Raw genomic sequence first — 24,818 nt, forward strand, 5'->3', positions numbered from 1 at the left:
GTAAGGGGCGGGTCGTCTGCCCCTCTTAGCCTAGGTTAGGTACGCACCCCCCACCTCCCCCGCCAGCCGTACCTCCTTTTCACCGTACAACACACATCTTGACTTTGTGGCCAGGTAATACATGCATGTTACTCAAATAATAAGCCTATTAAATTGTTATTGCAATTAAACGCGTACTTTCATGTGCGTGTTTTAAAAAAAATATTTAGCTGCAATGAAGTGTAGAGATTAAAATAATGATCAATATCCCACTTTCGTATTTCATAACGGCAGCATTATTTATAGGCATTCAAAACTCTTCCTCAGTCTCATTATAGATATCTACAATATGTGTAACAAAGTGAAAACTTTCAGCCGAGCTCTGAGTGGAAAGACCGTAATGGTTGTTTTTGTCATTTGAATTTCTCCCTTAAGTAGGCCAGTGATGTATTTACGCGAAAAGAGATCTAATTATCCTGGTCGAAATTTCCATAAAACGGCGCCTTATTTTCCAAATTGCAAAAACAGTTTTCCCTCGGAGGTGGCCGGCCGTTGGTTACGTAACCGGGCGGGGCGGTGTTGGTGGGGGTGCGGTAGGAATGAGGGTAGGGGGGGCGGTTCGGCAGTTTCCGCCGGCGAGCGTCGGGCGTCGGGCGCCGTGACGCAGTGTGACGTGTATGCGGCGCGGTGCTCCCCCTCTCCGGCTCGATACCGGGCCACTAGCACTAGCAGTAGTCGGTGCCGAGTCCGCGAACACTCGAACAGTTCCCCGCTCGCGGCCTATCTGCCTTTCAGTGCTCGGAGGGACCCCGCGCCGGACGCATTTCACCCATAAGCGGGTAACATGTCTTAGTCGTCGCGCACTGAGACATTATTACTTTAGAAGTGTGCCGATTGTCGCCGGGAGAGGGACTCATTGCTGTGAAATATTACAGTGATTTAGCGGCCCAGTGAAGAAGAACACAGCACCGCGACCGCGCGGGCCCGACACTTTTAGGACCCAGTTTGAAGCTTCCCGACAAAAATGGGAGACAAGGTAAGCCCAGGACCGCTCGCTTTGTTCTTCCTAGTGCTGCACGCCTTAGCAAGCAACCATCCTTGAATTGTGTAGCGTTTAGCGCGGATCCTGCAGGACAGAGGCGTCCGGTGACACCCCGGAGCCGCGCACGGTATTGATTGAGGAGCCCAAGGTCTTCTGCGAGCGCGCGAGGCAGATGACCATCCATCAACAGATTACTGTAGTAGTGTCTAGTTCTAGCAAGCATCCCATCATTCGCCTTGTGTCTCCCGCAGTTTGCTTTATGTTACTAGTTTAGTGCATCTTACCCTAGTGCTGTCCTCACAGTGTGTCCGTCACATAACACATAGGCGTCGGCATTCTGTCGTCTCCCAATATCCTGACAAACCATCCGTGTAATCTTAGCAGATCATCTCATTTCGACTAAACATTTTGTTTCAGCCCTGAAAATTTCATGAAAAATATTGTTCGCTAAAACCGCAATCGATTCCCCATCCCCCGTCAACCAACCCGTCAACCAACCCTCCGGTGAAATGCCACAAAAGAAAGCCAGCGATGGAGGATTACTGGACTCGAACGAACAGTTCCTCGACTGGATTTCGATGCATATTATTTGTATAGGATTACCAAAGCTCGGTTCGTAGGGCTTTTATGGCTTCTGTTTGACGGTTAGAATTTGTACGGAAACATTTACCCCCCGAATTCCCCTCAAGTAAAGGTATACCTAATGCTCGTTTTTGTAACAAATTTCATCCTCCATAAAACGATTTGAATTATATCTATAATAATCGTACATTATTGCTCAATCTTCTCGGTTATGATGACTTTTTATCAAGTTTTTGATATCGTTAAATATAAGTTTTACGTAAACCGTATGACGTTACGTAAGCTCTCCAATGTGTCTGGATTTTGAAACAAAATTAGTTACTCGCTGTAAATAAATAATCTTTTCACGTTCATCAATTGAGTAGGATGTTAATTACGAAATAAGCTTAGTCTGGTCTGCCTGACACAACATGCATTCGTGTTTTGACTTTTGAATTCCCAGAATATAACCAAGCACGTGCGATGCTGAATATGAATAACCGGTTCGCCATTTTCTATCCCGAGAAATATTGTTATTGGCCATTTTTAAGTATAAAAATGTTACGCAAACAAAAAGGACTTCTTCTATCTCACAGACAAATATTTGAACTGTTGTTTGCATATTTGTCTTCTCAATTCGCATCAATTCCGTGACTTCTTGAAGACAGTAGGCAGTCTGTCTGTCCGCTTGAAAAACATAATGCAACTCCTTCAATTAACTTACTTTTTCAATGTTTAGAAGCTCCTGAAACAATCATCTCGATTGAATGATTTTTCTTTCTAATTATATATTATTGATTGCTCAGTACATTAAAGATTGAATCTGAAATCAGTTAATCGGGAATAATTGTTATTAGCAATACAAATTTACAAGTAACTCATTTTTGTATTTTTCAAAGATGGAGTCTCTATCTTGTTACGTAAGACCACCATAGACGAGTGTGGAACAGTGGTGCGCAATGCGCCCATTGCACATGCACCCGGAACCAGCAAGTCTGGATCGATAGTCCCATTGTGCAATCAACCACCTCCTCTCCCCCGGAGAAACTGCATGCATCGCTGCAATAACTAGATACATTCCAATATAACACACGGGACTTTCCCATCGCCAACTTTTCGCGTATTCATTTTACAGAATATTAGATAAAACGGGGTGCATTGACAGCTTATGCTTGTACTACTGCTATCGGGGCATAATAAATATAACTACGAGATAAAATATAAATAATATATCTACTACGCTAACTTTTCCGACGTTCACATTTTACTTATTTCATAGAGAACTTTAAATTTGTAGTTGGACACTATATCTGACATGAACACTTTGTATAAAACGACAAACGTAGTTAAATATGTATCTTCTACGAGTTTACTATATATCAGTTATATTTTAAATGTTTGAAACGTTCACGAGGAGTATCATATTTTCCATTATATTTTGTTACATATATCATAGATTTGCTCTTGCAACTTAACCTTACATAGATAGATACCTAAAGATGGTTATAAGATAAGATTTAATTATAGAACGAAAGTTAAAGTCAATTCGACTTTTGTTGTCTATTCCGTAGAAAGCCTGCTCTCACTGTTCTATTTAATCGATTCTATGAAATAAATCATAGAATGTATCCTAGCTTAACGGACCTGAATCGGTCTTTTTTAATTTCCAAGATAATATCTATGTAAGTTTTCTTTATCTGCGTGTACGCAAGTGTAGATGGGTACTCCTCTTTTTCATCCCTAATCTTTAGATTTCAACTTGTAGTTATCTCAATTCAAATATGAAAACACGGCCCCGGTCTGGTGCGCTGATTGCTTTATAAAGATCTTACCGGTACGAGGAAAAACTTAATCTTGTTGATCGAGTCAACTTAAGCTGATACTGAACTGTATTTTTAATACTATTTAAACCTTTCAAGATTACATTATTTATGACAAAATCATATTTTTAACGTATTTTGACAATAAATTGGGTCACATGCTGAAATTATAATCCGACGGGTTTTTTAATTCATGAAAAAAACACACGGGAAGTTGCGGTCCAAACGTTTTATCGGTTCGAGATGAAACTTCAAGCATAATTTAAATTTAAATTATGTACTTATTTGTCCCGTTCGAGGTTCTGGCGAAAGATTAATGCATTTTTAGATAATAAAAAAGCGGTCGCAAAATACAAATTAAATGAAAAAGAATATGTTCAGTTCATTATTAATTATTATTCATAACTTTTCATTTCAACGAGGTTTTTTTTTCTGTGAATTCATCGTTATCAAAACAAAATTGTTCTGTTTTATTAGCCGTATTTTGTCAAACTATCAAAGGATAAACGTCAAAGTTTATAAAGATAAAATCAAAATCTGTTTTAAAATCACATAATTTTAATACAATATTTTATGTATTTATTTAATGTTTACTGTGCCATTACATACACTTTCTATTACTGTTCTTATATATCTAATGTTAACTGGAATAGTACGTATGTTTATAATTCTATTTTGTTTTTAATGATAAATATTGAAAAAAAAAAACCATAAACATACAAATGACAACAGAAAGTATAAAATTAACAGAAACTCTAGAAGAATATAAGAGGTACAGGCACATGCAAAACTTATAAGTAGACTTAGGTAATATTAATAGAAAATTTATGATAATATAGCCTTCTTGTTTCTACATTCCATGCAGTTAAATAGATCTGTAGTATTTGAAATGCTCAGTCCTGGTAATGTTACATTTAAACAAAATTTTGGAACAAATAGCTCTCGTAGATATATGAGATCAATGGCTGTCTATACTATATACTACCATACTGTATATATGATATAATATACAGCTATTGTAAGCAAAGGACAGCATTGATATATTTAGTATTTATTGGTTGATTTGAAGGTAATATTGTTAAATGTTAGGTGAAAACGAGTATTATTGCAAGCATTTATTATCGGCTTAATCGGACACAGATATTGACAAAACATCGTTGGTATTATTATTAATATTTATAATTGTTTATCTTTTTAGTCAAAATTTGCATAATTTAACGATTCCGCGAACTGCCATCATCGTGTTGTTGTTTGTTGAGTTAATTCCAGCGAATTGATATGTGTCATCAATTAGAGTATTATTGTTCGGTGTCATTATTTGTTGCAATAGTATATATTCCTAACAAGGAGCATCAGCTGTTAAGCAACTGTTCAAACTTCATTCCGTTTCTTATCGTATTATAGTCAGTCCGTAAACAGTAAACACACTCGCTCGTCAAATGATTCAGTTTCCTTGAAATTATCAGATTTCAAACAAACGTAAGGAAAACACCACAATTAATTATTCTGTTTGCGCGGTCTTACGGCAGCACAAGTTGGATATTTTACTGGAGAGTTAAATGGATTCCGAGAAAATGATTTCATCATCTACAATCTATGACTTTAGTAATCAGTAATAACTAGATACTGTATAAGTAATGATTGATTCTGTATATAATAACGTTTATATTTATATTCGTAGAAAGCGAACACTTATATCTCTGGTACTGGACTTAAATTCAACATTTATCTTGTTTTAAGTTGTGTTTTGGTTGCTTAAGAGGAAGCTACAAACCAAAATTGTGTACATTCGTGGTATGCCTTATATTGTCACGATTGTAGGTAATAGGCATTAAAATCGCTTGACAAACTGAGTCTAGAAACGTTCGATTTGAAGAACAAAAGAGGTTTTTATTTATTTTGTAAATAATTTTATAAGAAGGTCAAGGGAAACTGTCGCAGATAATCTTAACAATAATACTGTATTTTTTAAAAGTTGTTTCCTTCACGCGTTCAATTGAAATTTTTTTTTATTAGTTTACATTTATATTTTTATTGAGTAATTATTATTTTTATTTGTATTCCACTCAAGGGAAACGATAGGGAAACGTTCAATTTATTTAAAGCATATTTTTTGTTATTCATAATATACACCAATTCGTTATAAAGATTTATCAAAATAAGCATTAAGCTTCGCCTTAAGCACTCAATTTTTTTTAAATTCTCGTCTCCAGTTCAGCAGGCTCAAAACTATATTATTATTTTACCTTGTAGCATGATCTGAACTTTGTTTTATTTCGAAATTTGTGTTAGTAATATTATGTTATCTGGTTAATATTAACTTCAAACATTAATTTTGTGATTCTATTTCTAAAAATTCTCGCATATTTTTTCTTATGAAATTCCTGTTCGCTTCCCTATCAGCGCGGTCCAAAATAAACAACAACTCAATGTATTATAAAAAAAAAAACTTTAAAAAACTAAGATCGCTATCTGACACATATTCAAAATAAAATCTGTAATTATTATTTTTACCCTAGTGATATAAATAACCCGTGGGTATTTCTCATTTCACACATCTTGTTATATTATTTACAAAAATTTCACGGCACATTCTGTTGGCCAATTTAATTGAAATTCCCGTGACATCTTATAATTTTGAAATTATGTTACCGTTAAGTTTCCAAATTAAAAATTTTCGTTTTTAGAAATTGTTAACATCTGATATGATTTGGGATTTTATATGGTTAGAGTCGTATTCGGCTGCTGTTGGTTAAAAAAACAAACTGCTTACAATAAGGCCGTTTTTTAAATGAAGGTCGCGATCAAATTCCTAATAACCCGATTGATTTAGTTACGCATTCATTTTGATAAACCATGTGATAAATTATGTGGGTAAATACCTTCCACGTCGGGAGTAAAATATATTCTGAAGGAAACGGATTTCCTCATTTCAATAAATTTATGGTCTCCCACTCGACGGACGGACTTCAGACGCTCAGAAACAACACAAATACTGTCTAGGACTTTTATCTTTCGGTGCATTCTTTTATTACATTGGTACAATTCCTACAGTAAATCTCTGCCAACATACAAACATGTTTTGAGATAAGATGTACCTGACGAACACGCAATACAAATATTATTCTAATTTTGGTACAGCGGATACAGTACAATCTTTTGTGTATTTTATGGGTGGTTTAAGCCTAGCCAGATTTTAGCATCGCACTGTTATTTGTGTATCTGTTTTTGTGTCTTTGTGGTTTGCGAAATTTGACAGGTCAACATCACACGTCGTTTCGGCACTTTAATAATCTCCTCTAATCCAATAATCCTCGCTTGAAAGAAATCAAAGATCCGCGCTTAATGCACGGTACATTAATTATTCACTTCTCTAACACTTCAATCATAATAAATTAGAAGGCTAATTGTTTTATTGCCATTGGGATATTAACTAGAGTAGATAATAACGCTAATCACATCTTTACGACATCATCATTTGATACGTCATTTTCAGAAGAATTGACATTACAAAAGCCACATACAATATTAGCCCACCCGTTTACGTCAAGCTCCACTCTGTCTGATGATAAAATCACGGATTGTGCACTTGTACACAGACAATTCCAATGTCAAATTCAAGTTCGAATTTAAATTCTGTTAATACGCTATTTCCAAAACAACAATCCAAGCAATGACTCCTTTCAACACGCTGAAAAAATTTCTGACGACCAAACTCGTGTTGGTGACCACAACTTACAGTCCAAAAAATCAATCAGTTCACTGGTACCTACAGTTTCCGTCAAAATAGTATTTCGTTTCAGTCACCCGATCAATTTTAACCTCATTCTCTTATCACTTCCTTCACCTTCTTGTTTCAAGGTGAAGAAGAGGCACGCGTTTACTACAGGACACGATAATACATGCACTGTTTATCGTGGCAAGCTTGACTGGTGCCCATGACTGAGTTTTGTTCATAGAATTAATTATCAGCTCTCAACTTTCACAACTGATACTTTACATTCGTTTACTCAAATTGTCGAATGGGCCGGGACTATACATTTAGGGCCCGTTCCCACTTCCGTTTTCAAATCGGGGGCGGGTCCCGTTTTAAAAACGTATGGCCAATGGCCCTGTTCACACTACCGTTTTAAAAACGGACCATACTCTACGAAAAAAAATAATTGTCGATTCAACAAAAACATGTTATTTGCTCATTCTTCAGTAATGGTGCGCAATGGACGACGATGAAGCTCTTGTTGTCATGTTGTACTTATTAAAAAGAAGGAAAAAAAGTGAAAAGAAAATTTTGGGTACACCCAATCATAGCCGAATGATTTTCTGTAGGAATTTTCCAAGTGTTAATTGGTGAGTTGAGAAGTGATGAACTAAAGTTCTTTAATTATTTTAGAATAATAATGATTGGATTATTTATATAGCGCCGTTTTCACCATGAAAAATCACCTCAAGGGCGCTTAATGGCTTAAGAGAATGTCTATCACTTCCTTTAACCATCTACTGGAATGAGTTTCAGAGAGCTTAACATATCAAAATACAAAATTGAGAAAGTGCATTTGTCCTGAAGAAAGGCTATCGATATTTTAAAGTAAGAAAACAATAACAACTCAAATATTTTTTATTATGTGTTTATTAAACTAATACGCTCTTCCGTGCATCTCATTAAAGATTTAAAATTTTAAAAAAGTAAACTTAAAAAAATAAAAATAAAAATTTTGATGTACAAAAGTTGTGTACACCGAGTGTTTTGTTTTTATTTAGTTAAAGATAAAATATTACTATACTCTTTCTTCGACCAGTGGTATTAAATTTTCGGGATTTTTTTCCTTATCCATTATTGTAGTTTTGATTTATTTACTTAACAAAATAACCAAATACAAGCACGCAGCGTGCCTGCTTCCTTGCGACAGGGAGCGGGCGGGGAGGGGTCGGGGTTTGGCGGGGACTCTGCCGGAACGACTGGACGACAAGTGTGAACAGCTCCATACAACACTATGAGCGAGCGTGTTCCGACACGATTTGAAAACGGACGCGCTGCGTAGGCGAGCCATCCGACAAAAAATGTCGGATCCGTTTTCAAATCGTGTCGGACAAGTGTGAACAGCTCCATACATCCACTACAGCCACTAGGGCATCCGTTTTGAAAACGGGACCCGCCCCCGATTTGAAAACGGAAGTGGGAACGGGCCCTTAGGCAAATAGTCTGAATGGGCCGGGAGCCGGGACCATACATTTACTCAAATTGTCCGAATGGGCCGGGAGCCGGGACTATACATTTACTCAAATTGTCCGAATGGGCCGGGTGCCGGGACTATACTATACATTTACTCAAATTGTCTGAATGGGCCGGGAGCCGGGACTATACATTTACTCAAATTGTCCGAATGGGCCGGGAGCCGGGACTATACATTTATTCAAATTGTCGGAATGGGCCGGGTGCCGGGACTATACATTTACTCAAATTGTCCGAATGTGCCGGGATCCGGGACTATACATTTACTCAAATTGTCTGAATGGGCCGGGAGCCGGGACTATACATTTAGGCAAATTTGTTTGAACAGGATTTCATTTGCTCAAACTCTCTTTGTTTGAACGGGTGATAATTTTACTCAGGAGCGTCTCTGACAAACATCGTCTGAAAGTAGGTTATTTTCCTATGCGTATGTTAGAATTTCTAAACTAGGCTAATGTTAACTTCCAATTGTATGTTTTGGCATCGGTTAACATAAAATTCACGAGGATAAACCCGATAGATATTACGAACAGGTTTGTATGCTAACTTCTAACAGAACTAGGTACACGTGTGTCCAATGATGCGTGATCGTAATATATGTATTGAATCAATAAAGATTTACGGTAATCTCGGCAACGTGATTCGCGCGAATCAGCCCTGACATCAAATGTCACAGCTATGTGCTAATAAAATTGGCATTGTAATTAATGTATAATAATGTATGTATTATAATGTAAGTGCTGAGTTAAAAGAGAGATCGACTATTTAACGATGGCTTACATTTTTTTATGTGAAAAGTAATGGATTGGTTTTGCAAGAAGATTAGTGTTTTTTTTATCAATCGAAACCATTTACAGTTTAAGAGCTTATTTCCAAAGCAAAGCGCAAACTTTACGAAAAATATTATTCTAGAAAATTCTTGTAAAATAGTAATTATTGATTCTTCCTTTTAGCATCGTTATTTGGTCAATGGGTCACAATTGTATTTTTTTTCTTTATAAGCAAATTGTACTTTGATTATTTAGCCTTATTAAGGTTCGTCGAATCTTTTCATTTACTAACAAAGAACACTTATTTGCCTTGGTTGAGTGTGTTTATTCATAAACTTAAAGTTACTTTGCTAATTATTTGATAAATTCCTCTCCTCTTGTTGACTTCGGAAATTTACTGCGAATTATTTACTACCCGCCGCTTCTTCTTCTAATTGTTCTCAATCTTTCTCTAGTCTCTTTATCTTCACACATTTTTTGCTGTTGTTAAAAATGAGGCAATTCGACTGTGTTTATCCAAAATATGTATAATTAATTTTTTTATATTCCGTATCGATTGCGAATATTCTGACTTGCATCAATTAGAGCATATTCAAATAGACCAGAAATATGATTTACACTTGTTTTCATATTTGGTAAATTCTTCAAGTTTGGACTGTATCTTCTTTGGACCCTTAACTGATCCATCAAAAGGTGATGTAAACTCGAGAAATTTAGAAACGTTTCCATTGTTGTGGTAGAGTTTTAGTTAGTGCTTCTTCAGTTCCTTGTCAGGACTACCTCGCTAGCACAGTATGGTAAGATATTGATTGACTGTTTTCATTCACCCGTCAGGGCCGCTCAATCAATCCAATCCGTCTGAAATACCTCAGTCTCCACTCCATCTCAAGACCACTTGAAGGTCGTAATTTCCGGTTCTTCCAATGGATCAATCCTCTAATCAATTTTAATTCATTCCATAGACACCTAACCTTCATTATTATAAGTTTCAGTACCTAATCCACTGTTGTAACACATTTTCTGTTGCTGCAGGCAGCGATGTGAGTCTCAGGATACAAAACATGTCTGAGATATAAATCGTCATGGTTGAAAAGAAGTGGAATATGTCGCGAGAAGGAACAGTGACCAATTAAGCCAAAATACTGTTGATTCCAAACGGCTTTGCAAAAATAGGACAATTTTAAGGAGAGTTTAACAATTATCTAATTACATTCAGATATTACTAAACATTTCCACAATCCTTTGGGAAACTTCCTCGACCTTGGTGCAATACGCCAGTACTGTGTGCATCTCAACATTGAGTTTTGTAATCAGCATCAGCATGAGTACATATAAGTAACAAGGTGTTTATCTGTCTGTGTCATATTATTTACAAAGTGTTAAATGCAGTAGGTTTTAAAACTTCCGAGTGATTCAAATAAACTATTTTACGACAGGCCATGTCAGCTGTTTACTCCGAGGTTTTCAGACACTGCGTAACATTCAAAGATTGCAAATAGCCAGGCGTTCAAAATAATAACACTCAATACAATTGCAGATTTTCAGTGTGAATTCTTTTCACTTTCAACTCTGTGATCTTTTCAAATCATACGTCTTTAATCTGAATGCATCTTACGTGTTGTTTCAGCAGTGATTATGCAGGTACTTATTGGAAAGATGCAGATCATCCTGAGATCAGTCAAATGAGGCAAATAAATTGATTGAAGCTTTTGTAGCGGTCGCTCCACTTGCTGGGACTTTAGGCTGACGATGGGTGTTCTAGTTTCTGTCGGTTGCCGGTTGCTTGCACTTGTTTGTTGGTTACGAGTTACGATAGTTTCACCGCGTGACATAACAATAATACGTTACGCTTTGCAGAGGTTACGCAACTTCTGTAGTGAGAACAAACGGTGAACTACAACTAGTTGCGGTGCCATTCAATTTATCGGTTAGCCATTTGAATATGACTCGGCCGTGCAACAACCGTGCAACCGTCCCATTACAAGGGACAATCATTGTAACGCTTTTTCTTTCTTCTGCAGAAGGTTGCTGCTCTGGACTGACGGAATCCTCATTAATTAATAATTACTTTTAATTAGGTTGATAGAGACACAATTGTTGAGTGGGATATCAATATTAGATACAAATCGTCGTTATCTGCGAGTTTTTGTTTTAGCCCAAATTTCCATTCCGCGCTTAGAATTTCCGCCGCTTTATTTTTACCTCGCTGTCAACGCTGTTGTCTGTCATCGTTAATTATTAATAATGGCCGCTTGCATGCGTTAGTACCGATTATTATTAGAGATTCTCCTCGTCAAAAGGTCTTAACTTTTTTAACTATGAGGTTGACTCCAAAATAACGCTCGTCAACATTGAATGCAATGACCATCAACAATTCTCACTCACCGATACTGATACTTTATTTTACATATTTAATTTAATCAGACCTCTTGCTTACAAGAAACGTGTTTTATCAAATGAGATTTAAACGATTAAAGTGTTACCTGTGCGTACATATCTGCAGTAGATATCTTTCACCTATCTCAAAGATAATTTCATTTCAATCGCTGCTTTTAGAGCTACATCCAATAATTCCAAACTGTTGAATTCGGGGTTTCAACACCTGGAACTAGCAATTTAAATTAATCAATAAATGGGCATGAATTTCGAATATCTGGAACTAACAATACAATTAAATCAATGAATGGATTTGAAAATGGAATAGCTGGAACTAACGGTATATGCATCCTTGATTTGAAAATGGAACATGTCGATCTATTAATTTCCGGTGTTCGAAAATTGAACATCTGGAACTAACAATATAAATGAATTCGGGATTTGAAAATGGAAAATTTGGATCTAACAATTTAATTTTTTTTATCAGTTTAATCATCCCTGCATGAGCCGAATCTGTCATTGTGAACTATTATAACTGAAATGAGTACAGAACTTGAGCTACTCGGAGTTCTGCAAATTTACAATGTTTTTGTAATATAAGCGGGCTGCCATTTGCCGATGGAGGACAATGTTAACGACTCTATCACATGTTTAGCACATAATAACGCGCTATTTGTGTGACTATCTTGTGCTATAACGGTCATTAAATCTCCAGTTGAACCACATTGTCGCTGAGCTCGCGAATTCACTCCGAATTCTTTAATTATATAATATGAAGTTAAGTTATATTAGCTCTGACACCGTTCATTAATCAAGTGCTGTTTGTTTGTCGGTTGACAGTTTCTTTAGCGTTAATGCGACATTCATAACATTTTGCATTATTTTGTCACCTCTTAATATTACAATGTCTATAAAGCAGGAAATATGTTTTTCATCATTTTGTTCAATTACGTAAATTTGATTAAAACTCGGGCGAAAAAAATTCCGTTTTCCACTTACTTCTTAATCAATCCGTCAATATCAACTCTTTTTATTACAATTTATCATTACCTACGCATTATATAATTAATGTTTCTATTTGCAAACGATTATCAATGATAACGGCTGCTTAACCGTACGCATTCATTCTCAGTAGGTAGGAACATGTAGCCTTGATTGGATATGCGTCTAAAACAGTCGGATCGATATTTCGATAAAGGGGTGCTTTATCTTCCCATTAGAAGATTAAATCGGTCGGATAATTGATTCCGTGACGAATGATGACCTCGGCTACATTGATGGCCGAAGGGCTCCGCATGCATTGTGCTGCGTTCACTTCAATAGCCACTTCTCCGCAATAGCCTTAATAGCCTTATTCTAATATACTTGTTATCCTAGATCATACATATATAATCTGACAAGCTAGTCCTGATGCCAAACTTATAGACTATTTTTTTTTCACCTGAAATTTACTTTTTTTTCGGTAACTAAGGGTTAAAAAAACTTTTGGAGCTTGGTCTACGCTTTGATGCATTTTAAAATACATTAAATAGCTGATAATTAACCCTCTAGCACGGATTTTTTTCTCACTAATTTCCGGAATGGTTACTATTATTTACTACAAGGCTGCGCCCGTATTTTACTCGTATTTAACACTTTTATTTTTCTAAATCGGTAGGTAGACTCGTTGTCGAAGACAATGCACTCTATCAACTTTTGGTGGCAATTACGTTCACACGCGGACATATCCGTATTTCTCTGAAATTAGTTGAAATTATAGGAATTAATATTCTAAATAATTGTCGGTCGACCCATTCTGAATTTGGCGCATATGTCCGCGCGACTAAATCCAGGCCCTTCCTCAGTCAAACCATTTTTTTTTCTTCTTGGAAATTAAAAATAATACATCAATGTAGCTGACCCAAGAGATGGCGCAACTAGACAATTGAAAATAGATGTATTATAGCGAAAAAACTGTTTTGTACGTGTTGATTTGTTGACAATTAAGTGTGTGTTTCTAAGCTAAATGGCTCATCGTGTAAGCGACTCTAATATACTTGCGTTGGCCTACAAATTGCAGACATAAATTGCAAACTTCATATCTCTACCATTTGGTAGTTATCAGTGTTAGGTACATTCACACAATTTTAGTGCCAGGGTCGATAGTTTTGTTGTTATCCTTCAACAAAAGCTTTCATGCGATTCTGTACTATTCATATATACTCGTATTATCTCAGTGAAACCCATTTATAATGGACTCATTGGAACGATCTCACCTCACTTGAACACCTGATAGGATACGAATTAGAAGTATATTGACACGTGAATTTCACCGTTATCGTGTTCATTATTTATCAACACTGCTAAAAAGGCATATTATTTCTATTCAGCATTATTAACGTCCGGCCACAATAAATAGAGCGTGAACTGAATTTTCTAGAAAAATCAAAGTAAACCAAATAATAATAAATACCTTAGTTTAAAGCTTGTTTTCTTCTTCCAACAAGTATTGTTTGATCAACCGTGATTAGTAAACAGTCAACAACTGATATCCAATTATAAAAATATATATATTTTTTGATGTTATCACCTACAAATTCTTAGCATTTTTAGTAATAGTAAAGTAGTCATTCTGATATATATGAATATTTTTTTATCAAGTACTTATATGTTTTTCTGTCGTAATTTTTTTTCTACTGTATGCTGGGAATGCATCGTGGTTAACTTGAAGATTTGAATATAAAGCGTGGTGTTTTCTCTTTCTAATACTGTTAAGTTCATATTCCTAACTATGGCGGCATATGAAACGATTTCTATGAAACCATATGAGCTGTTCTGAAAAGCGTTAGCATGAGGAGTGAACGCGTTATCTGCGTTGCGTACGTTTGCCCAGTGTGTGGTTACCTTTATTAAAGCCGCCCGTGACGCGCTTGCGAATGTGCCAACCGCCATTGGCGCGAGACCGGCTAAGAATATGCATCAGGAAAAACTTCGCGCCGTCTGCGTCTGGTACTCTTGTGGGATGACCTGGACCACACCTCTCCCTCTCAAACATCAACAAACCGATCAATTCACATCGCCCTGTGCAAAAAACAACTCATTCAAAGACGTACCCCGAAAGGCACGCGATTAAAGTCGAATCACCCTTCTGGTGAGTGTGCCGTCTATCGATCTGTCAACTTCAGTCATCTGGACTCTTGGTAAAAAGTTCAATTAGTCTTGTTGTTGATTTAGGAGTTGGGTAGAGATAGTTTGTCGCTTTTGGCCGTGTGGTGTTTGGCAGCTTTTGCGCGCTGGAGACGGTGGGCGTGGGAGACGGGTGGCGCGGGGTAACGCGACCTACATCCGAGGAGCGCCTTTGCCAAATTCTTACAGGACGCCGCCAAATAGCGATTCAGCGTCAAAACATGCTCAAATATTATGGATTTTTTACTCGTGCAAAACCCACTTTAAAACGTAAGGGATTAGAAGAGATCTCCTTAAAAAAACCTTGCCAATTATGTTCTTACGAGTAACTTGCGACGGACCACATTCCCATTGGTACTGTATGGCGAGCGATATGCTGAGATAGGCTAAGCCATGATGCGTATAGCGTAATGTATCGCCTACCTTAGAAGCAAAATGATTAACATCAGACTAACCTAAAAATGTCTCATTTTTCTTGTTTGCGTTCACCCAAGTTTATTTTATTTAAAAATGAGAAAATGTACAAAAATACAACAATATAAAAGGGTTGTACAGAAGTGAAAAACAGACAAAACATCAATCATACTAATTCCGATTGTGGGTCTGTCTGTCCGTGGGTGATTTTAACTCCGATTCGTTGAACTCTGATTTATTTTCAATTTATATATGCGATAAAGTACCTACCTATGATATAATATTTTAATAGAAATTTATTTCAACGACTGTCATTTTCAAAATTGTAACTGATATCAAGAATTCAGACAAGCGATAAAGAATCTAATACTTTTTACAAGAAATTTATTTTCATTCTATATTTGAAATTTTTATTTTTATTTTCTTAAAGTCAGTTTTCGTGATTTTACCAAAAATCTGCATTTCTTTCATTTTCAAGAAAGCGTTATTACGTTATTGATAACTAACATGATTTACAAACCTAGGAAAAATTATAAATCAAATATTTAAAATATTGCCATTTATCGAAATATAATTGACAACGGTTTTATTGTATTAACACGTTTATTTAGCTATTTTAATTTACACAGATTTCTACGTTTGATTCTATTTTGAAACCGGTTATCCTCGTAGATTGTTATAAAGTAAAATAGTTACGTAATTAAACCGCAAATTTCCCTGAAATTATTTTTCATTCGCCCTATCCAATACCCATTACGGCCATTACCTATTCTTCGTCATATTCGTCATTACTCATTTATGTACCACATAACATTAATATAATATTATTACGACAAATTATAAAATTACTTTATTTTTACGACACTTAGCTAGCTGTAATAAATGTCTTGAATACAATTTAATTTATTTGATGTTGGTCAAAATATACCTACATACTCGTATTTATCAGATTTTTCCAAGAAACATGCCTAGGCAGAAACCGGTTGAGTTTAATTTTCTTGTTGTTTTTCCTCATATTAAATTTATTTATAACCAGTGAAACCCGCAATACTTATGTTTCTCGGGCGTCTCCGACTTCTTACACCATTCACTACTGTACACCTCAATGTTACTGTTAAAAACTACTTTATATCGCCTTTAAATACACTCGTTATCTCATTCCGGGCAGAGATATTCCTCAGGCGTCCCCGACTTATTCTACCATTCAAAACACTCTCTAAACACTCCTGGCACGAATAAGAACAAACTTTGAAATTTTCAGCGACATCGGTCAGCTGTGTTTCGAGTTTGCGAGCACAAATATATGCAAGCTGAATTATTTATATTAAGACTTTTCTCTACTTTCTATTAATATAATAGGCATGTATTATATATACAGGGTTTTCCAATAAGAGGTGTTATTTTGATATTCAATCGTAAAAGATCAATGGTTTCGTTGCTTGTGTGGCACGTAGCGCCGTCTTGTTGAAAGTAAACGTTGTCCAGATCAATACCATTCAATTCCGGCCATAAAAAATCATTAATCATCTCTCGATAGCGCAATCCATTCACCGTAACTGTTGCTCCAGCCTCATTTTCGAAAAAGTAAGGTCCAATGACTCCGCCGGACCATAAACCGCACCAAACAGTCACACGTTGAGGAAAGAGAGGCTTTTCAGCAATAACTCTTGGGTTTTCCGAGCCCCAGATGCGACAATTTTGCTTGTTGACGAAGCCACCGAGGTGGAAATGGGCCTCATCATTCAAGATGATTTGCATTTGATTCACTCGAGTGAATTTTAATAATTTCAATGCGTTGTTGAAGCGTGTATCGTTCCATTTTTATTAATGGCGTAGTTTCTACTTGTCAAATGTCAAAAAATGACAGCTTCAAAAGTAACATCTACCGAAATAGCGGGCTATTCAAAATAACACCTCTTATCGGAAAACCCTGTATAAACCTTCCGGAAGACATTTTCTCTAAATGATAGTGGAAACCCTATCAAAATCCATTGCGTAGTTTAGAAGAACTAAGCGCACAAAAAGACAGACCGGGATAGTGACTTTGTTTTATTCTATTTAGAGATTAAGATTCCAAGAACTCTGATTTACGTTCCTATTCCTTATCGATAATAATTACTTTATTTTCCGACTTAATTCCTCATTTTATGTCCGGGTTAAATCTCTCCCACAGGAAAAACTAAACCCTTCCACACACTTTTCCACAAATGATCATCTAGTCCAGAGTTCCCAAACTTTTTTGCACCGTAGACCACTTGCCAAATTATTTTTTTCCGTAGACCCCTGCCTGCCGAATGTTGAATTTTCCTAAAACTATTAACGTTCCATGTGATAATCATTTTTTTTTCGTAAAAAGATTCCCTTCCCTTGCCTGCCCTACAACCGGGTGGCGATATAGTTCCTCTGTTTTTGCATTGTGCAGACAGGGGCGCCCTTGTGAGGTATTACACCAAATGAAAATGGAGCAGGATAAGCAACGGGAGTTTCTTTATGTAGCTGGCCCTACAGAACTGCCCCTTAAGTTCTTTGTTAACGCTTATTCCGATCAGTTCTTCTTGTCATATGATATCCGATTCTTCAACATTCCACTTCCACAGTCAAAATGTCGTCAAACTTAGTTTTGAGGTCTGTGTGAAGTGCATTTAAATGTTGAACGTCATTATTACCCTGGACGTTTTTCAAAAACAAGTTGGGGAACTAGGAAAATTCGCGGCTTCCAATGTGCAATGTTTTACTTGAATATATTAAATCTGACGAGAAAGGGAACGTAGACTCTATTTATATACCTCAATTATCAACTTTACGAAATATAAAAATATAAATATCAAATAAGTAATTTCTCAGTCTATTATATTTGTGTTTGGTCTATTGTGTCATTTACGGAACTCCTAAATGTTGACTTGAGGTAAATGGGGGTCCGCTCGTATGTACCCCCATTTGAATCTCGTGGACCCCCAAATTTTTTTCTCGCTGACATAGACCCCCAGCATGACGATATCGACCCCTGGGGGTCCACATAGACCACTTTGGGAACCTCTGATCTAGTCAATCCACATTATGTAAGTGCACTATATAAGCATAATAAATACAAAACAATACAAGAACAACATGTCAACTCACCAGAGAATAATAATAATAATTATTATTGATGTATTTTCGTTAATAACAATGTAAGCTTTTGATAATAAATAATACCTTGATTGCGATAACATCCATCTTTAAACGGATCGACAATAATAATTGATAGACGAGGCACACTGACGCATTTAATTTCTTCATACAAGTTTGTATTCATCGGATCACTGCTTAGTATCTTACCTGGAACACTGTCAGTTTTTCTGACATTTAAAACTTAAGCAAAACATACATCTGAATGTAAAATGCTTGCTGAAAAAAATCTAATTTACATGTTACTAAGTGAATCTCTTCCCTAATTAATCAGTTTTATTATAAAATCAATGAAATCATAATAAATTACATTTTTCAAGAAACCGGATTTTCCTGTAGTCGTTTTCATCATTTTCATAACCTCGTTAATGGTACAAATTGATCGTATTATTATAAATTTGATTTCTTCAGTTTCGTTCGACAAAATATGATTAGTAAGCAAAGAGATTTAACTTCTAAAGTAATATTTTTTTCAAAGTTCACATCTTCCCGTTGCCTACTAGACACTAGATTGTTTCTGATTATAGGTAAAATGATCGTAGGCATATAATAATCAAATGATTGTAAGCAAATAAGTGTCTGTGTTAAAGTAAAAAAAAGAATTGATATAATGTACGTGTAATCATTTATTTGATGAGATAACGCACAGTACTCTGCACACTGAACTATACATTTTAATACTTTTAATCAAATGCGCTTACGATCAAATGATAATTACGATATTTTTACTTACGATCAAAACGTCGGTAACCATTGTTTCTTACTATTGTCCAATGAATACTTGAACCACATTAGGACCACACATTGTTTGTTTACAACTTTTCATTTTATATGTTCCCTTTCTTGTGAAGAAACGTTTACTTCTCAAGCGAACGCTTGTAAAGTAAACATTTTTTGGCACGGTTTTGGAAAATTTCTTAGAAGTCCATTTGTTTCGTTTTTTATAACCATTTCACTGTTTGTTTTAAAATCAATCATATTGCTGAATTGTTTCATTTATGTATGTGTAGTCGTCACGCTTTTTGTTTAAGTATTGTATCAGCAATATGAATGGTTTGCTTATTTTTGTCCATTAATTTCTGACATGCATCTGCTACCCTGTTTTGCACGTTCATTCCATGCACTCATCCTTAGAACTTCCCCACCCTGTTGCGATTGTTACACTACCTCACGAAGAATAGCACTCGTTCACACAATGGTAAATAAGTAGCATAACTTGTTCTTGCCCTCTGCAAATCTTTACATCAAGGGGATAAATCTAAAAACCCAGTTTTGATCCTACTGTTGCTAGTTACTATTATTCAAGGCGTATAGAAATTGCTGCCTTTATATAACCCTGATTTGATTTTAAACTTATGGTAAATATCCAGATACGCTGGATATCCTTAAAACGTTAGATATCCTTAATAAGCTGGATATCCTTAATATTTTGGATATCCTTAAAATGTTGGATATCCTTAATACGTTGGATATCCTTAAAACGTTGGATATCCATAATAAATTGGATATCCTTAATACGTTGGATATCCTTAAAACTTTGGATCAGTTCAATTAGAAGGAAGAGCATCTATATCAGCCTCCAGAGAAGCAAAATAATGCATTTCAATAAATTTGACAAATTTCCGTCGGCCATCTTTAAAATGTTCATTACTGATGTTACATATTTGAAAATTGCTTTTCAGGTTAGTTTTCTTCTTTTATTTAACCCAAACTAAGAAACCAAAATAGGTTCTTAGTTTAGGTTTAATTAAAAAAGGAAAGAAAAACTAATACAAAAACCTATTTTCATGTGTCAAAACATGGAGTTAACAAAAGACGTTAAATTGTCTGTATATTAATTTGAACGAAATAGCTATTTAAATGCTTTATTTTGCTTCTCCGAAGGCTGAGATAGTTGCTCCTGATTGTTATCAAACTGAGTCGAGTTGTGTTTTTAAAATAATTTGTAGTAGTAAGGATGTCCAGCAATTCTGTGTTATATTACTTTTCATTTTACCAAAGTTGTTTGTTGCTAGAGTGTTATCATCGTAATCATTTTCCCTGGCTTCCCTCGAGAGGTTGGCTCCTCTCTCTCCCTTAGTCCAGAATCCAGTACCTAGTACCCAGTACCCAGTACCCAGTCCGCCTATAGGGCGCAGGCATGCTTCATGTCGGTAGTTTGCGTTGTGTTACAGCATGGCCGCTCGGATTCCTATCGGGTCGCCACATTTCCTGCACTGAAAGACGACAACAAAACAGCTGATGGACAGTACAAGGTTTTTATTTGTTTTTCTTTTATTTTTATTATATTTTGAGTTCATGTCAGCGACGATGAACTTCTCAGCAGAGGGATGCCTCTAATCCAGGAGACACCACACTCCAATATTGTGAGGACCAGCAATTCAAAGACAGAACTGAATTCTAATTAACAGCATTTTGAAAATGACCACAAATTTTACAGTATGTTTATAGCTTCGTCTCTAATTTACACCAAACATTAGCTTCCGTTTATCTAATTTCTAACCGTAGAACTTTCTTACGTACTTATCTATTATCACGTTACGTTAAAAAAACTTTAGATTCCGCTGTAAACAAATCACTCTGATTCCTTTTTCCTGTTTCTTATCGAGAAATAATATTATGAAATTCCAAGTGTGACTCATGTTGGTGAATCTTTCCCGTTACGCATTTTCTAATAATTCCTCGTTGCTAGTGAATGAGTGTTTCACAGTAGTAGCCTACGAACAGATCGTCATTCCGAGCCTATTATAAGATATTTGTAAATTTTCCTGCTGCCCGGCGACGGATTTTAGTCTGAAGGAAATTACCAATCTTGGAGCCGAGCGCGGAAGTGGACAATCTTACCGAGACACCACACGGTCCAATTGTGGCTATTCTTCAATCGGACGTCAGCGGTGGAAAACTTGTGCGGGATTCATTTATAAGTTGCTATTTTAATGATGATAACTTTTTTATTTATCCGTCTCTGTGAGCTTTGCTAATCAGTGATGTTTTTACCGATTCATTATTTGCACGGAACGATCGAAGCACATGCCATACTTACGGCACTCGATGGATTCCTGTAGCTATTTCAGGGACATGTTCGGATTGATTTAAGATCATAGGCGTACCAATCTATCGTTTCTGTAAGTCAGGCATCCAAAACAGGATGACGAACGACTGCCTATTGCGCATTTTCAGTACATCACTCGTTAAACCGATAGCTAGAACATTAAATAAATGTATGGTCAGTGTCAGCGTGCAAGGCGAAAGCAGAGGTGCTAAGTTTCAGGTGTCCAGAACGTCGGTTTTCACAGTTCATCAGGTCAATTGCCGTGAAGGTCATGGTCATCAGGAATGGCTACTGGAGAAGACGGATGTCAGAAACCCTTTTGTTTCTGAAATGACAAAACATTGATGCAATATTTAGCTTCAAAGTAGCTTTCATTGTAAAAAAAATCTGCAGTACGGTATTGCAATGATAATGATTAAAGTCAGTGGTATGGTAGGTTATCGCTGCTTCGTGAGATACGAGAGTAAATAGGGCCGGTACACTCAAATTAGTATGACACAGATCGGGTAGCGCAGTCCGCTCTAGTTAGCGAATAATCGGCGGTGTGCGGAGATATGACTATCATTGGCTTCAAGGGCGTATTACCAGTGGCACTGGCGTGTAGGAGACCGCACAAAGCGATGACGTCGGAGCCGTCAGCCGTCACCCACGGAGCTGCTACCACCACCACATCATCATCACATCATCATCACTCTCAACCGTCGAGCGTCAGCCACTATTGTATTGAGGGGGAAATTGAACCAGTCGCGTGATGCTCGTAAAGCTTTATCATTGCAAAGCATTGGATCTAAGCAAGAGAACCTTTCCATAGAGGATTTTGTTGAATTCGAATCGAAACAACAGAAACTTGAAAATTGCACAGAATGGGATCTATTCAAGGGAATCTTCCAATAAATAATTTGGTTAAATTACAAGGCATAGGATCTAAACATTTAACATAAACTAACCTTCCAATAAAAGATTTTGTTAAATGGCCAATAAGTCTAGTCTTTCGTCTGAACAATAGAACCTTCCAATAATGGATTTTGCAAATTGCATTGCACGGAGTCCGGACAAAAGAACCTTCCAATAGAGGATTTGGTTAAACTGCAAGGCATGGGATATAATAAAGAGAATCGTTGGATAAAATTATTGATTAGAACGTTTGCTTTGTCGTCGGATTTTCCACAGCGCTGCAATTTTAATCAGTTCGATTAACACCTGTATTGCTGTTGTACCAGTTTATTAATTTAATTGTAGCCAGTTAATTCCACCAGCTAGCTACCAACGTGGTCTGGTAATCGCTAACTGACTTATCAAGATCGCTTCGGCTTGTCAATACGATTAGCGTTAGTTTATGGGTAATTATCACCGAGCTCGGGTAAGTGTGACGTACTTCTTACTTGACAATATTTTATTTAATAAATGCGGCATTATAAAAAATAAGAGACGGTTTTTCAATTAAGCTTCAATATACTTTATCGTCCTGATCATTGGCATCTGATGAGGAGTATTTCTTTATGGTACAATTATTTAATATTTGCACCACGCGGCCGAAATTTCTTTACGAGCGGTACTTCCACCCGATTCAATAGGCACTGAGGACCACTTGACAGGAGCGAGAGCATCCGGGAATATTGCATCACCACTAGACGATAGTTAGCTTTATGTTCCTAGCTCTTCCCACCACTTGTATTACGCGTTACGCATGCCTTCTCTGGAATTGGAATTCTTCTTTAATGGCTTCTTTGATCTCTTTCAAAATTCACTATATCTTTCAATCTACCACTAATACTACTCTTCTCATTTTCTACGTCAGTCTTTTATCGTCCTGCTTTGGACCTAGACCTCAAATGTCTCCAATTTTCAGATTCTTGGCAGCTTTTAACCCATCCATTTTTTTGATCGATTTTAAATATTTGTATTACCGCCGACTGTCCAGATCCCTTGGAAATATTATGGCATATCCATTGGGAATAAAAAGTTACTGGCTGTTCAAATTTGATCACTAAACATAGCTAAACATAATCAAATTAGTAATTTTCAATCGATCCTGAGTGGTGATCTCTCGTTTCTGCACATTTGAGCGTAGACACCTATAATCCACTCTGGAATGTCGATGCCGCAGTTTTCAACAAGGAATATACGTACCTTTAAAAGGCTTTCTATAACTTCTGTCATATAATTTTCGTTTTCACTTGTTCAATTCCTTGAAATGTTGTCCAGGATTAGGTAAATCTAAATTCGAATACTGTGCACATTCATGGTCTATAACTTCTGTCATATTTCCACCTCGCAGTTTGAATTCCTTGATATGTTCTCCAGGATTCGGTAAAACTGAATTTGAAAACTGCATTTTGATGGAGAATAGTAATTAGCAATATCCTGCCTGCAGCGGACATGCCGCATTACCGGTGCACTGCGAGCAAATGACACACTTTCCTGATAGCCTAAATAATCACGAATGTGGTTTAAGGTTACCTCGCTGACCGTATTTCTCGATGCAATTAGAACTACTGTTTGGGAAACTAAACTCCTTTATTTGTCAAACAACTCCACTCGCGGTTTTCCTCTCGTCAGTTACACCCTGAATCATTTTTATTATTTTATTGGCGCTTGGCTAATAATTACCAACATCAAATTGTTTTTTATTGTAAATTGTACTTAGCCAAAAACAAATTTGTGTAAATGCTTAGTACAGGTTTCTCCTGTGGGGTTGCCTATACATTTCAACTTACCACACAGAGTAGAAGAATTGAAATTCATTATTGCTTTAAATTATGTATGACAACCTCAAAGATGCGTAAAACAATGCATCCGGTTTGTGTTGAGGTGTACTCGTTTGACATTTGTTTATAAAGAAAGCTTCTATTGATATTTTGAATTTGATGGGAAAATTCGTGTGTTTGATTTGATAATTTTTTGTTTATGGGATAATTTAATGTGTTTGGTGTTTTACAATAACTGTGACATTGCGGAATAACGATCCCTTCGTCATATCTGTCGTTAATTTTAAAACCGCAGTGCTACCATATTAATATTATCGTGTTATCAGCAGTTGGTTGATTCGGTGTAGACCTTAAACCAGCTCCGATAAAACCGTATGTATGTATTTTTCACGTTTTGCTCGTCATTTGCTGTTTATCGCCATACGCCAACCGCGAAAATAAATAGACTTACATTCAGTTTAATTAGCAAACATTGCGGGAGAGTTGGCGGCAGTTCACTCGACAACTGACCCGATGCAACACATCACCTGAGA

The 24,818-nt window shown here is 36.4% G+C and overlaps 1 protein-coding gene across 7 annotated transcripts in view; it reads left to right on the forward strand.

The window, feature by feature from the left end:
* Atpalpha (sodium/potassium-transporting ATPase subunit alpha) overlaps nucleotides 1–24,818 on the forward strand; it is a 117,747-nt gene that overhangs the window by 69,855 nt on the left and 23,074 nt on the right. For 4 of the 7 annotated variants that reach the window (XM_089641207.1, XM_089641204.1, XM_089641205.1 and 1 more), the window contains exon 2: nucleotides 20,700–20,780. In XM_089641207.1, the coding sequence (XP_089497333.1) occupies nucleotides 20,700–20,780 (81 nt within the window). Of the gene's footprint in view, nucleotides 1–717; nucleotides 1,016–20,699; nucleotides 20,781–24,818 lie in introns of those variants that run through there. The other 3 variants (XM_089641208.1, XM_089641211.1, XM_089641209.1) reach the window with 3 other exon arrangements.

The sequence above is a fragment of the Hesperophylax consimilis genome, chromosome 16 (assembly GCF_061612785.1).
Source record: "Hesperophylax consimilis isolate HC1 chromosome 16, BYU_Hcon_1.0, whole genome shotgun sequence".
In the NCBI taxonomy this organism is placed as follows: domain Eukaryota; kingdom Metazoa; phylum Arthropoda; class Insecta; order Trichoptera; family Limnephilidae; genus Hesperophylax; species Hesperophylax consimilis.